The sequence below is a fragment of the Phascolarctos cinereus genome, unplaced genomic scaffold (assembly GCF_003287225.1).
Source record: "Phascolarctos cinereus isolate Bilbo 61053 unplaced genomic scaffold, phaCin_HiC Scaffold_1;HRSCAF=81, whole genome shotgun sequence".
Lineage (NCBI taxonomy): Eukaryota > Metazoa > Chordata > Mammalia > Diprotodontia > Phascolarctidae > Phascolarctos > Phascolarctos cinereus.
This window is the reverse complement of record NW_027555514.1, coordinates 115,805,929-115,822,275: the sequence shown is the minus strand read 5'-3', so window position 1 is coordinate 115,822,275 and position 16,347 is coordinate 115,805,929. Positions and strand designations below refer to the sequence as shown.

The window sequence follows — 16,347 nt, the reverse complement described above, 5'->3', positions numbered from 1 at the left end:
ATCTGATTATACATTATCCTACTCTCTGTACTACACAATTCAGTATTTTATTATATTAAGATATAAAACTGATCCTCCACTAAAGACCTACTCTAATGATTCATCATGGTGAAGAAATGACCCTGGGTTCTTGAAGGTTATACAAAGAATAATCCTGGGTACGTCCTAAGGTAGCCATTAGGTGATGAATTTTTCCAGTCATAGCAGCCTGTAGAGATCACATAATTAAAGTAAAACCACATAATTGTAACCTGCATTGGAAGAGAGAAAAGATACACTAATGAAATCCCAAACATTTGAGATGCAGTATAATGCTGATACATGTAATATATAAATAAAATATTTGTCCTGTTAAACGCTTTACATATATGCCATATCTGAACTAGACTGCCCCTTGTAGTTAGACACTACCTTATACTCATCTCTTTAATACCCTAAAGTGCTAAGTACATAGTAAGCACTCAAACACTTTCTGATTGCCAACATCTAAAAAGCTGGCCTGGCTCTGGGTAAACTTACCCGTTCTCTCTTGGCAATATCGGCAGCACTCAGACCTTCTGCAGCTTTTGTCCCAGCACGGATCACTGAAAAAAAGAGGGCAAAAGGCCAGGGGGTCACCAAGGGAGTTTTCACTGAGCAATCAGAGGAATGTTTTCTGAATGATACAAACTGCATTCAAGACCCAGAGGGCTATGCTGGTCAGGATACAGCAGTACAGCCCAGAAAAAGGCTACAATTCTCTGAACTCAGAACTGCCCCTGAATCTAAAACATCGAACACTTTGTTTTTACAAAGGGGTTGAATATGTATGCAGGATGTTAGACGGAGAGGCCTGGAAGTAGTGCCCATTGATTTGTACTGCCTAGATAGCTACCGGCAAACTTCTCTAGCCCCTGATGTGGAGTTATCACCTACAGAGTTAAGACAGTGACTTATTCAATTAAGTGAAACTCAACAACACTTATTAAGGGCTTTCTGTGTGTAAGGTATCATGCTAGGCTTTGGGGATTCAAAGATAAAAATGAAAGCAATCCCTGTCCCCAAGGAGCTTATATCATATAGGAAGAACATAACATGTACACAAATAAGTCAATTTGTAGCTAGTCTTCACTGGCACTCTAAGCAGATAAGCAAAAGCCATCCATGAAGATGTCCAACTATGGAGCTAACAAAAGCAGATAATATTAAAGAACAGATGATAAAACTTTCTGAAAAATCCAAATCACGGCTTTGGAGAACATGGCATTGGGAATAGGTCTGGATTTTTCTGAGGGCTCCATAATTCTGTTTGTGGTGATCTGCTGTTAGGAATATTGTTTTTTGGCTTTTTTGAGACAACTTTCCAATACCTTTGTAATAATAAGTAGCAGGGTTCAAGACAAGGAGGGCCAACTGAGTCTGGAAGCCTAGGGGTCAAGCCCTGCCAGTGACACATAGTAGCTGTGTGACTGCAGGAAAAACAAAAATTCTAAATGCCCTCAGGAAACTGAGACCTGAAGTTACAGGTGAAATTCTAAATGCCCTCAGGAAACTCTGAGACCTGAAGTTACAGGTGAACTGCTGATCGGCATGAGAAGAGGCACTTGCCATACTGAGAGTTTCCCTAAACTGATAAAATTATAGGTCCAGACTAAAAACAACAAAAAAGGGAAAAATCAAGAATCCAAAATTATCATGTCTGCAACTGGTTCTAAACAAGAGTCCCTCACCAAAGCTTTTAGCAGAAATGATGACAAGGAGATAAGATTCCCGGTTTGAGTTTCCTTCTCCCTCTTTGCTCCTGCCCACCCTCTGGTGAAATGTTTAAATGCAGATTCACAAAGAAAATACAAGGACCTGGCTTTTCCACAACATGCAAAGTCCTTTGCTCACTAATCAAAGCTGACTATCCGCAAAGCTAGAATAACATATAAAAGATGCTTAATAAAAGTTTTTGAATTGAATAATATGAATAATGCCTGAAGGTCACAGGATTTAGAACCTGAAAGAAATTTTAGAAATCATGTAATAGCTCCATATGAATCTCTTCATGTAATAGAAATAGTTTTTTGTTTTAATGCAAAATTTTGCCCAGCATACAGCACTGCTGAATCTTTTCTGAGACATGAGAATGCAACTGTGAAAATGCATCAACTAAAAGGTTATCTGAAAGCCCACTGCAGATGTGGCACTCTCCTGGACCATGAAACTGTACACAATGTCTCCCCTTACTCACAGCCTTCTCGGGCCAGATAGAGGTTCCGGGTTCCTGTTTGCTTCTTTACATTCTTGCTTCGCAATTTTTCAGCTTCATCCCGGGTCACAGCTAAGTCCACCTTGAGCTTCCGGCCATCCAGCTTTAGCCCTCCATCCTACAATAAAATATATCTTCTATCTCTTAAGCTAGGGCAGGTAGACACAGATAGGAAGTAAGGAAGCATTTAACAAGCAATACAGTGAAAGGGCGATTTCAAATCTTTCTATCTGAAATGCAAATTTAGGATATTCTGGTCTGGTGGTAACAAGGTATACCTTTCAATGTGTACTATTTTCTAGACTAAGAGCCAATGACAAATACAGCCTTGCATACAGAAAACCACTGCTTACTACTGACTCTGAATAGCCCCACCTAGCTATCTAAATGGTCCAGAAGGCAGAACCAAAGTGGTAAGGATATTGTAAATTGGCAAATACTTAGTACTACAGGCAAGGCTCCTGTAAGAACAAATGAGGATACATTTTATTAAAGAGATGAGAATCACAGTGATACAAAATAATCATCCAGCTTTGGAATGCCATCAGAACATAGTCCCATCTATACCTGGCACAAACTCTTTTCTAGACTAAGCATGTTGCCGACTGAAGATTCTGGTAGGGATGACACCTCCTCCAAAAGTGGATCACCTGCCTTTACTCATGCCATCTCCCAAACTTGAAAAAGTAATGCTTCTCCCTTCAATTGCAGTGTTGAAGTACCATGAAATTTTCTCTACCTCTTCATTCCAAATGAAAGCGAGCTTTCTCTTCAAAATTCCTCATAGCACTTTGCCTAGACAACCTTGTATTCTAGTTATTTCTGCGTCTGTTTTAACCCTTCCTTTTCCCCTCTATTAGACCATGAGTCCCTCAAATCCTACTTATTATTACACTTGTTTTGAGGCCCAGACCTTTGATTTCATCTGTGTATGAGTGGAAACTCTCATCATGAATGAAGATCAGCAAGTCATCTGTAACCTATTGGAAAGTTGCAAGGGTGCACTGAGGTTAAGTGATGTGCTCAGTCACACAGTCGATATGTTTCAGAGGCAGCACCTGAACCCGGGTCTTCCTGTCTCTCAGGCCAGCTTTCTTATCCACGACACCTCAATGCTTAACAAATGTTTGCTGAATTAAATTTTCTTGTAGATAACCAAGAGTTGACAATTATCAAAGTTATTTACCCGATTAGATTTTTCCATGGAAATCACTATGGCAAAAATTATAGGTCTAGAAAAATGTCTTACCTCAGTTTCTGCAGAAGCAGCTGCAAGACATGCCTGAGCTGCTTCCTGAGTCATGAATTGGGCAAATGCACAACCTGGAGAGAAACAGAAATGAAACATCTTCCTAGGGTACATCAAGAAGTCAAGCCCAAAAAATAAACGAATGAATGAATGATTTAAAAAAAAAAGTCAAGCCCAATATACTGTAGAGGCTGAAGTGAACTGAGCTAGTGATGCCTCTCATGGCATATCCCCTTGTAGAGCTCTGACCTTTGTCCCATCTTTCCTTCATTGCTCCCTCCTACCAGTCTGGCCAAGTCTCTCTTCTTCAATAAGAGAGCTACTTCTCAGTACTGCCGAGTGTAAGGGGGGTAGCAGATGGCCTGAGGGACACAAGTAAGGGCTACCCATTTTGTTTTCATCTTTTTGCCATCATAGAAAGTATTGCCATGAATATTCTGGTGTATATATAGAACTTTCTATAGAAAGTTTATATAGAAACTTCTGTTTCTGACCTCCTTGGGGTATGTACCCAAGAGAGGACTGATAGGTCAAAGGGTATATAGAACAGCTTAGTAGTTTTTTGTGAATAATTCCAAGTTGCTTTTCATGATTCGTAGATATTGCTAACTCCATCATTCTGAAAGAGGGAGATTAATGGGCCACTTACCACCAACTCCCCCTTTCAGAACTGGAATACATCAGAAAAATTTTACATCACATTAGTGACTGAACATAGGGATTCTGCTGGGTAAATTAGTGCTCCCTTCACTTACGTTCAAACTCTCTTTTTCAATGAATAAATGACTGAAGAGACATTTATTAAGTACTTAATATGAGTAAAGCATTTTGTAAAGCACTGGGGATACACAGAAAAGCAAGACAAGTCTGCTCTCAAGTAGCTCACACACTAACAGAGAGAAAGGCTCAGCTTCCAGTCAGATGAAAAGGCTGGAAGGCTACGGGCAAGGAGGAAATAAGCATTTTCTCAGCACTTATTATGTGTCAGTCATTGACTAAGCACTTTACAAATATTATCTCATTTAATTCTTAGGTAGCACAGCAGACAGTAATGCATCTTCTTTAGTGTTCTTTCCAATGATTAAACCCAGATTCATTTCCAGCATTTAACCATTTGACAGAGCCAGGGTCTCTGGGTATCTGTGGCTACTGAGAAGACAGGGGCTGCAGCATCTACAGAGGGAGCTGTCAGGCCTTTTCTCCACAGGGTGGCAGGTGCCAGGCTGAATGAAAGGCCAGTGAACTGAAGAGCCCTGCAATTCCCAGGGCTCTTGGGCAAGGGGTCCTGGACTGTCACTACCAGGTTCTGAGGAGAAGCAAAGTCAAGGTAGTGGCAGTCACCTGGTACATGATTTGCCATGCTACTTTGGCTACCCTGTTTTGCCTGTCATAAATAGCAAAAGATTAGCAACTGATATGGAGTACCCACCACACTCCACCTCGAGGGAACAGGGTGTGGCTCCCCTGTTAGTATTCCCTGATTTGGAGACACCATGCTATTCAAAGCCTTATCTTTTGATAAGCCTACATACAACTAAGAGTAAAAAAAAAAATTAATAAAGTAGGCACCTGCTTCCCAGTAACTTTCTTGAACTTCATTATCTTTCTACAAGGGAAATAGTCCTTTTTGTTTCTAACATTCCTCCTGATTTTTTTTGACCTTTTTGGTTACAGGAATATTCTGGGTGGAAGATTATCTTTAGGGAACAATCTACAATGACTAAAAGATCCCTCTGCTAAGGTGTAGTTGTTAGCTCAAAACTCATTATCTTAATAGGTATAACTAAAATTATTTTTTCTCAAAATGGCATTTTTTCACTTGCCAACACTGAAGTTCATCTGCTACTTTTCTGCCTGCCTACTCACACAACCTGATGAGATCTTCCTACAATCCATGCCTTTTGATGAGACATCATACTACCTCGAAGAGATGAGTGCCATCTGCTTAAGTATTTTTATGTGCACTTTCTCTTCCAGATCATTTTTACAAATGTTAAAGACTAAATCCAACATTCTCCATCCAGAGAACTGCTGGCTTATCCAGGTTGGCTTCAAAAAAAATTTCTTTGCTCCTACACCATGTTGCTGTCTTCACTCTGGCACACAGAATGAAGTCCTGGGATGCAGCATCCCTAAAGTCACTTACAATCAAGCCATCCTGTCATTTTCCTTTCTTACAGAAGGTAGCCGGGCAATGTCCAAACAGTTCTGTACATGTATGAGTTCTCCATCACATTTGAAATTTAGGTAGACACAAACCAACCAAAACAAGGGCACCTTCTTATCAATTTTTGCATTAAAAATATTTCAGGCAGTTCCATTCCCAAGGTAGGTGAATAGGATAGGTTGGTTGGACCCACACAGTCTAAAATCTGAGCCAAGAAATGTGATCCTGATTTTCTGGTATAATTCCTTAAATGTTTATAAATCAACAACCTGCATACCCAAAGTCATATCTGAAATTGGCTGACGAAAAAAAAATTTTTTTTAAATTAGCTGACGTTCCCCAGATGATCTCTATGTGACCAAGTTTAGGACAGGCGTAGGACCAAAATCCCTTAACTGCCAACTGAGCTAGTGGTTCCGGCCTTGGCTGCCTTCTTTTTAACTTCTACATCTTTTCTCTCAGTAATATAACCAACGACCATTTGTTTAATTATCATCCTGTAGTATACAATAGCCAGATTAGAGCCAGCCCTAATGTCTCTTTGAAACTACAGTCCCAGGGGCAGCTAGATGGTGCAGCGATAGAGCACCGACCCTGAAGTCAGGGGGGACCTGAGTTCAAATCTGGCCTCAGACCAAACACTTGACACTAGCTGTGTGACCTTGGGCAAGTCACTTAACCCCAACTGCCTTAAAAAAGAAAAAAAAGTTTCAAAAAGAAAGAAACTATAGTCCCATCAACTGTCTGGTGGACATCTCATGCTAGCTATCCCACAGGCATCCCAAACTCAACACAGTGAAAACAGATCTTTCCACCAAACCTGACTCTCTTCCAAACGTCTACAGGCAGAACACTTTTCTTCCATTCACTCAGGGTAACCCTGGAGTCATTCTCAACTCTCTCCCTCCTCATTTTTTCCTTTCTTAATCCCCATTATATCCAATCAGTTCTCAAGTCTTATCACAATTTCCTAGAGAAGACTGTCATCTCATCTAAACTAGACTCTTACCATAACCCCCTAATTGGACTCACCAAAATAATCTCCCAAAAAGAGTCTGACCACATCACTACCCTGATCCCCTTCACGGTTCCCCCAGGACTCTTAGATAAAATACAAATCTTTTGTTGGGGATTAAGGTTCTTCAAATTTTGTCTCCAGCCCAGTTTTCCAAGCTTATTTCACATTACTCCCCCTTACCCATTACAATCTGGCCAAACTGACCTATCTGCTGTTTCTAAAACTTAACACTCCACTTCCCAATTCTATGCCACTGAACAGGCCTGTACCCCTCCAGCTCCCAGAACCCCTGGTTTCTTTCGAAGTTCAGCCATCTCTTGTTGGATACCTTTCCTGACCCCTCTAGTAAGGGCTCCCTCCCTCTTCAAATAATCATGCAGACTTAGCTGTTTACATGCTGTGTCCCCCCAACTCTGTCCTTGAGGACAAGAGATGGTTTTTCCTTCATCTTTGTTTCTCCACATGAGCAAAGGGTCGTGCAAGTGGTAGGTACTTAAAAAAATTCTTGCTGAATTGGAGAATAAAAAAAAAAGTGGTATTTGAACATACTGGATTATCATGTCATATCAGGAATTCAGAGAAAAATGGGAATATTTATATGAACTGATTTAGGAAGAAAGCAGAACCAGAAGAACAATATACATAATTATCATGTCAGTAAAAACAACTCTCAAAGGCAGATGGACTCAGATTAAAAGCAATGACCTGTCTTATCCACAGGACAGACAATGAAATACACTTCCCTCTTCTCAACAGAGAAGCAGAGACTACAGAATATTGTATACACTGGCACACCAGACCAACGTTTAGCTGTTTTTCTTTGTTAAAAGGGTAGGTTCTATGGCCATGGAATATTAGGAAATGACTGTGATATAAAAGAACAAAAAACAATGACAAAACATTTTTTTAAAACACGTAGGAGATGCCATCTTTTCCCATTCTTCCATGAGTTACCATTGGACAATGACTAGGCTCCAAATCGAAGGAAGAGAGTTTGCATTTCAGAAGTCATACAGCACTTTCAATGATCCTAAGCTGCTCTCTGACAAAACAGCCCATATTTTCAACATCAATATTCTCCTGATGATTCTACATACATGATGAATCACAGCGAAATCTCTTCAGAATCAAAACATTAGGCGACTAGAAGGGGCAATGGACACAAGCACAATGGGGAGCACATTAACAACAACTGCTTAGGCAGAAGGAGCAGTGAAAAGACATATATGATCAGAAAAGGAGGAAAGCTGGTAATGTAGTGAGATCCAGGGATTAACAGACAACCTGAAGGCTGCACTAACATCCACAAAGCATTAAAAGATCTACAGCTGGAACTCTTAACCTGGGGTCCATTGACAGATTTCAGGAGGTTCATGAACTTGGATAGAAAAAAAAATTGCATCTTTATGTTCAATAACCTTTGGTTTCTTTTTTGCAATATAACATATTTGATTTTACACATTTCAAAACACTATTCTGAGAAGAGATCTATAAGCTTTACCAGGCTGTCGAAGGGTTACTGGATGCAAAAAAGGCTAAAGGTCCTTGACACAGAAGAAGGCCTCCACTATACTAATTCGATATTCCATGGAAGCTGATTAAGACTTGGACAAGAATCTCAAAGAATAATGAGAAGATATGAATGGGTTTTGATCTGCATCACCAGACAGGGAACCCACAGAGATGAAATTACCGACTGAAGTATCAAAATATGGGATATATTTCTTTATTTTCAACTAACGGGAATAATGGAAATCTATTAAACCTGTTATACTATTGCAGAGAGACAAAACTAGGGATGAGATTCCCTTCATAGGTTGTTAACAGGCAGCTGAGACTGTAACAAATACCAAATGAGTCTCATGCACAGGAACCACAAAAAGTCCATTGGTGTACCTCTGTTAAAGACAGGACATGGACTAAACCACTAATCTGACAAATAATAGCACTTTTTATGTTCTCATGCAAAATATTCTATTAAAATTGTATTTTGTAGGGTTATGTTATATAAGACATGCTACCAAAATAAAATTTTAAAATGTGATTTGAGTAAAAGATCTTAAATGACACTACCCTAAAAGATCACTGAGGGCAAAGATCTGACCTTCTTCTTCTTTACACTTCCTTCAGCAACTTGTACATACCCTGAACAAAGCGATATTCAAAGTTGAATGTGTTTAATAGCAAAAGCAGCAGGCTCCAGACCTCTTAGGGGCCCAACTGGCTGCCAACAGTTACCTTTGGAATGCTCTGTGTCTCTGTGTAGGACGATACGAACATACTTAAGGTCCCCAAATTGCTGGAGGATCTCCCCCAGGTCTTCTTCTTCTGAGTCAAAGGACAGGTTTCTATGAAAAACAATCAGAAGTCATGAGAGAATAACCAATTATAAATGCAAGATCCTGTATACCTGCATTGTCTGAAATGCCTCTCGCATAGCTATTTTATCTGACTGCAATTGAATTTATCAATTTTATCTGATTGTGGCTGCTAGGAAATTCAGATTTTAGTGGAAATTCTGAAAAATAACTGAAGCTTCAAAAGAATAAACTTCCAGACTTGAAATACAAGATGTTTACAAGCTTACTGAAAGAAGAGAAAATAGTTCCAAATTCTTTATTTTTCTAGATAAGATTTAGGAATGTTGGAAACCATTATTTGTTTTCTAATATTTTAACACAATGTTAAAATTCCGTATTTCCCCAGCTGTGCATACCCTTCCAGGAATACAGAAAATGGGTTTTAATACAAATCTCCTTAAGAAGCTACCATAAACTCTGCATACAATTATTTCACACAGAACAGTCCAGATGTATGCCTCAGACAGCATCCCATACTGAGCCACACTTTATTTTCTCTCTCCCCATTCTCTCCATCCTTTGTACATCTGCTTGATGCCTATACTTTCTCATATTATTTACTATCTGAGAATTTGTAAGAAATGGTCTCCTTGATCCTGAAAGCACTATCTTCTGACTTTTGATTTTTTTTCCTTCCTGCTACTCTTCATGAATTATTTTCACAGAAGTCTCAAGTAATGACAACATCAAAGTCTGTGACTTTGGTGGCAAATGGGCAGAATAAATTATAGGAAGTGATGTACATTCATTTTAGATATATTTTAATATGCACATGCTGTCTCCCACTCCTTTTATTTGTGATAGGACAGAGACTGTTTCATTTTTGGTTTTGTACCCAAGGTGCCTAGCATTATGCCAGGCATATCATAAATGTCTGTTGATTACCTGGCACTGGTATGAAAGATAGCCTCGGAAGAAGTGAGTGGAGGCAGGAAGAACCATAAAAAGGGGATTGCAATAGTTCACATAATGAGGTAACATAATGAGGTAATATAATCAGGTAATGAGGGCCTGTTCCAGGATAGCAATTGTAGAAAGTGAGGAATCAAAGGATTACTTTATAGATTTAGAAAAAATAACAAAATTCCTTTGGAAGAACAAAATGTCAACATTCTTAAAAGAAATAATGAAAAAAAAATGAGAAGGAAAGAGGCTTAGAAGTACCAGATCCCAAACTCTACTGCAAAGTCATAATTATCAAAAAGATCTGGCACTGGTTAAAAAATAGAAAGGTCAATCAATCGTACAGATTTGGTACACAACATACAAAAGGAAACAAGCACAGTGGCCTAGTATTTAACAAACCTAAAGATCCCAGATACTGGCAGTAAAAACTCACAATTTAACAAAAACTGCTGAGAAAACTGGAAAACAATCGGGTAGAAACTTGTCAGAGATGTTACAGAGAGCAACATCACATACTACATACTAAGATAAGCTTCAAGTGAGCACATGATATAAACATCAAGGGTGACATCATAAACAAATTAGAGGAGCATGGCAAAAATTACCTGTCAGGTATATGGATAAGAAAAGAGTTCATGACCAAACAAGAGATAGAAAGATTCACCGGAGGTAAAATGGACAATTTTAATTACATAAAATTAAAGCATGTGTGCACAAACAAAACCAATTCATCTAAAATTAGAAGGGAAATGAAATTGAGAGAAAAAAATCTTCGCAGCAAGTTTCTCTGACAAATGTCACATCTGAGATAAATGGGGAACAGATTCAAATATATAAGGAGAGCCATTCCCCAACTGATAAAATCAAAGGATATGAACGGATAGTTTTCAGAGGAAGAAATTCAAGTCATCAAAAGTTATAAGAAAAATGCTCTAAACCACAAATAATTAGAGAAATGCAAATTAAACAACTCTGGGCACTATCTCCCACCCACTGGATTGGCAAAGTTGACAAAAAAGGAAAATGACAAATGCTGGAGGGGCTACAGGAAAACAGGAAAATGTTACTATGCCCCTAAAGTTTTTAAAGCGTGCATACCCTTTGACTCAGCAATACCACCATGACCTCTACACCCCAAAGAGAACAAAGAAAAGAACATATATGCACAAAAATATTTATAGCAGCTCTTTCTGTAGTGATAAAGATTGGAAAGTGAGGGGATGCCCATCAATGGGAAACAAGTTATAGTAAGTGAAGATAATGGAATATTGTTGAGCTATAAAAAATAATGAAGGATATGGTTTCAGAGAAACACGGGAAGACTTGCATGAACTAATGCATGGTACAATAAGCAGAACTAGGAGAACAATTTCTACAATAACAAGATCATAAAAACAGTTTTAAAAGATTTAAGAATTAATCAGTGCAATGATCATCACAATTCCAGAGAACCAATGATAAAACATGCTGCCTACTTCCTGACAGGTGATAAGACTCAAAATGCAGATATATATTTTTGGTCATGGCCAATTCAGAAATCTGTTTTGCTTGACTATACATATTTATTACAAGGGTTTTGTTTTTCTGTATTTTATTAGAGCAGGAGCGGGTCAAAATAGATTTTGGTTAGTTAAAAAAAAATAAGATTTAATTTTAAAAAGAAACAGAGGGAAAGGATGTCAGAGATGTTATTAGATGTGAGATCAGAAGGCCTTGGTACCGATGGGATATGACAGGTTAAAAGAGAAGTCAAAAATAGCCCAAGATTTCAAATATGAGAGGCATAGTAAACAGTGGTACCATAGACAGAAATGATCAAGTAAGAAGACAAGGCAGGTTTAAAGAGAAAGATACTTATTAGCATCATCAGAAGCCCTCAGACGTTTCCTCATTCCGCCAGGCTGTCCTGACTCATTCTGGACCTCTCTGGCTTCTCCACCATGCCCTCAAGTAAACATCACTGGGCAATCTCAACATTTTCCAAGATCCAACCAGCCTTGTTATCCACATCTCATCAGTACCTTCACCCCGACCCATCTACTTTTCGGCTTCCTTTTATGTGTTGTTTTCTTCCACTGGAACATAAGCTCCTTGAGGACAGGAACTGTCTTTTTGATATGTGTATCCCCAGTGCTTAGCCCAGTGCCTGGTTCACAGGAGGTCCTTAGAAATGTTTACTGACTATTGACTGGCTGCTGGTCTGCAGTCAATATGAAGACCTTGACTAGAGACAATGATTTAGGACTCATCTGTATGAAGGTAGCTGTCAGAGCTGTGGGAGTGAGGCTGCAAGGGGGAAAAGTGCAGTTAAAAAAGGAAAAGGGAGATGAGGGCAGTGTCTTACAGAACGCCTGCATGAAGGGATCTCTAAGATAGAGCCAGCAAGGAGGGTAGGGAATCTGCATTCACACAGCACCTACTCTGCACCAAGCGCTGTGCTAAGCGCTTTTATAAACATCACCTCATTTGAGCTTCACAGCAACCCTAAGGGCAGAAACTATTACTATCCCCATTTCACAGTTGAAGAAACTGAGACAAACAGAGGTGACTTCACGTACCCAGGGTAAAATCCAGTCTGAGCCAGATCTGAACTCGAGTCTTCACAACTCTAATGAGGTAAGTGTTCAAAAAGATGAGAGGAAAACCATGTTTCTCTAAAACCCAAGGCAGAGTGTGTCGCAGGAGGGTATGGCCAATGGTACCAAAAGCTAGGAAGGCCAAAAGATAAGGCATGAAAACAGAAGAGTGGACTTGGGGGTTACACGTACCTCAGAGCAGTTTCAGGAGAATGATGGGAGTGGAGTGGGGCGGGTCAAAGTCCAACAGCAAGGGGCGACACAAAAAATTAAAGAGGAAGGAAGTGGAGACTTTGGGTACAGAGCACTTTCTCAAGAAGTTTAGCAGTATGGGGGAGTGAAAGCAGTGACTTGCTTAAGCTCTCCCCCAAACCCCTCCAAATACTCATAAAAAATGGCTCTAAACAAATTCTGAAGCAGCAGAACCCACAAAAAGACAGAGTGAAACAAATTTCCAGCCCAAGACAACCTGGATGATTGATCAGAAAGGTGTATCGCGCTGGGCTGCGAGTGCAGTATGGGCACGCAGGCCGCAGCAAACCTGGAGCAGGCTTCAGAGGACTGAATCGTGGGCAGCTGTGGAGGTTTCCAGACTCCTCAATCCACGAATGCCAAAAACAACTTAGAAGGTCAGTGGGAAAAGTCTGTTTCTGTCGGTGGTCAGAGAGGAAGGTGGGGTCTCAGCTCCATTCCCCAAGAGCCTGGCCCGGGGGATGGGGGGGGGAGCTGCTTCCCGAGCTTCCGGCCCACAGACTGAGGGGGAATCCAGTGGCTGATCAGAGAGGGATTGCAGGGATCTCTTTGCCAGTGCTGAGGCAGGAATCTCTTGCTTTGCCCGTGTGTGGATCTGGGTCACAGTTCTGGACGGCGGTGCTGCTGTGAGGAGGAGTGCTGGCGTGGTGAAGCTTGGAGTGGCTGTGGAGAGGAATCCCTCCTCACAGTTACAGGACAGAAAGGAATACTTGTGGTCACAGGCCAGGAAAGGAGTAAACACCTCGCCCCTTATCATACCACCTTGGAAGAACTGAAAATTTACAGGTCCCTACAAGTATCTCTGAAACCAGGTGTACAAACCCCTGAAGCTTGGGACAGTACATTCTCCACATTGAAAGCAGACTCTTACCTTAACAAGAGTTTAAAACTCAAGTAATTGGCTGGGATCATGAGCAAGCAGCGCAAAAAGAGTCAGACTATATTATCTTACTTTGGTGAAAAAGAAGATCAAAAATACAACCAGAAGAAGACAACAAAATCAAAGCTCCTACATCCAAAGCCTCCAAGAAAAATATGAATCAGTCCCAGGCCTTGGAAGAGCTCAAAAGGGATTTTGAGAAGCAAGTAAGGGAAGTAGAGGAAAAAGGGAAGAGAAATGAGAGTGATGCAAGAAAATCATGAAAAACAAGTCAACAGCTTGCTAAAGGAGACCCAAAAAATACTGAAGAAAATAACACCTAAAAAAACAGCCTAACCCAAATGGCAAAAGAGGTCCAAAAAGCCAATGAGGAAAAAATGCCCTAAAAAGAAAAATTGGCCAAATGGAAAAGGAAGTCCAAAAGATTACTGAAGAAAATACTTCCTTAAAAATTAGAATAGAGCAATTGGAAGACAGTGACTTTATGAGAAATCAAACACTGTAAACAAATCCAAAAGAATGAAAAATTAGAAAACAATGTGAAATATCTCATTGGAAAAACAACTGACCTGGAAAATAGATCCAGGAGAGAGAATTTAAAAATTATTGGACTATCTGAAAGCCATGATCAAAAAAAGAGCCTAGACATCATCTTTCAAGAAATTATCAAGGAAAACTGCCCTGATATTTAGAACCAGAGGGCAAAATAGAAATTGAAAGAATCCATAGATCTTATCCCCCTGAAAGAGATCCCCAAAGGAAAACTCCTAGGAATATTGTAGCCAAATTCCAGATCAAGGAGAAAATATTGCAAGCTGCCAGAAGGAAACAATTCAAGTACTGTGGAAACACAATCAGGATAACACAAGATTTAGCAGCTTCTACATTAAAGGACTGCAGGGCATGGAAAAATATTCCGGAGGGCAAAGGAGATAGGATTACAACCAAGAATCACCTACCCAGCAAAACTGAGTATAATCCTTCAGGGGAAAAAATGGTCATTCAGTGAAATAGAGGACTTTCAAGCATTCCTGATGAAAAGACCAGAGCTAAACAGAAAATTTGACTTTCAAATACAGGACTCCAGTGGAACATGAAGAGGTAAACAGGAAAGAGAAATCATAAGAGACTTATTAAGATTGAACTGTTTACATTCCTGCATGGAAAGATGATATTTGTAACTCATGAGAACTTTGTCAGTATTAGGGTAGTTGAAGGAAAAAAATTGTATGTATGTATATATAGATAGATAGAGGGCACAGGGTGAGTTGAAGATTAAGGGGTCATATCTGGAGAATAAAATTAAGGGATGAGAGAGGATGATACTCGGAGAAGAAAGGGAGAGGTAGAATGGGGTAAATTATCTCACAAAAAAAAAACAGAAAAGAAAAGTCTCTCACAGTGGAGGGGAAACAGGGGAAGGTGAGAGGGAATGAGGGAATCTTATTCTCATAGGATTTGGCTTAAGGAGAGAATAACATACACATTCAATTGGGTATGGAAATCTGTCTTACTCTACAGGAAAATAGGGGGAGAAGGGGACAAGAGAGCAGGGGGTGATAGAGAGGAGGCAGATTGGGAAAGAGGGTAATCAGAAGCAAATACTTCTGAGGAGGGACCGGGTCAAAAGAAAGAATAGAATAAATGGGAGGGCAGGATAGGATTAAGGGAAATAGAGTTAGTTTTTCACAACACGTCTACCGTGGAAGTGTTTTGCATAACTGCACATATACAACCTATATTGAGTTGCTTGCCTTTTCAATGAGGGTGGGGGGGAGGGAGGAAGGAGAAAATTTGGAACTCAAAGTTTTAAAAACACATGTTTTAAAAAAATGTTTTCACATGCAACTGGGAAATAAGAAATACAGGAAATGAGGTACAGAAGTCTATCCTGCTCTACAGGAAAATAGAAGGGGAAGGGGATAAAAGAAGGGAGGGGGGAGAGACAGAAGAGAAGGCAGACCAGGGGAAGGGGTATTCCGAATGCATGCCATCTTGGGGTGGGGGGAGGGGTGAGAAATTTGGAACTCAAAAACTTGTGGAAATGAATATTGAAAACTAAAAATAAATAAATTTATATTAAAAAAAAAAGAAGAAGAAGTTTAGCAGTATGGAGGAAAGAAACAGGAAGGGAGCCAGACAGGGCAGAAGGGCCACAGCAAGGCTTTCTAGGCTCAGTGAGAATGTGTGTAGGAAGGAGAAAACAATGAGGAAAAACTTGAAAACAAATGAGAGAGAACGGAAAAGCCAGGCATCAAAGGCAGGCATGTCAACAAATAATTGTGAATGTCATGTACCCCTACAAATCCTTTCTAGCTTATCAAAACCTCTGCTTTCCATCATTTCTCAGTATGTTCCTAAGCCTCAAAGTAGGGGTACAAGTCCCACAGATTACTGCCCTTCAGGGTCAATTTACAACACTGATTCCACACAGTGGTACATTATGCCACTCTGGAAGAATATGGCCTACCTGATAAACACAGTTTTCCCCTCATTCACATCAGATGGCAACTTCCTCTTCTTTTTCTTCTTTGGAACTTCTACATCTAAAGACAAATGAGACATCGGAACTAGTCTGTAGTGCAGGGTCTCATTACCTTCAAGCTGGACAGGTTAGCACTGGCACACCACTTCCCTTCTTTCCCAACTCCTCGTGGAAAAGAAAGTTGTATTTCCCTATAAGCCTGAACTTACAACTAAAGAAGG

The 16,347-nt window shown here is 39.9% G+C and overlaps 1 protein-coding gene across 2 annotated transcripts in view; it reads right to left on the bottom strand.

Annotated features, from left to right (window-relative positions):
• RBM28 (RNA binding motif protein 28) overlaps window positions 1-16,347 on the bottom strand; it is a 42,103-nt gene that overhangs the window by 12,229 nt on the left and 13,527 nt on the right. For both annotated transcript variants that reach the window (XM_021002287.2, XM_021002288.2), the window contains 5 exons: window positions 16,112-16,187; window positions 8,906-9,015; window positions 3,483-3,556; window positions 2,216-2,351; window positions 520-584 (listed from right to left, as the gene is read on the bottom strand). In XM_021002287.2, the coding sequence (XP_020857946.1) occupies window positions 520-584; window positions 2,216-2,351; window positions 3,483-3,556; window positions 8,906-9,015; window positions 16,112-16,187 (461 nt within the window). The remainder of the gene's footprint in view (window positions 1-519; window positions 585-2,215; window positions 2,352-3,482; window positions 3,557-8,905; window positions 9,016-16,111; window positions 16,188-16,347) is intronic.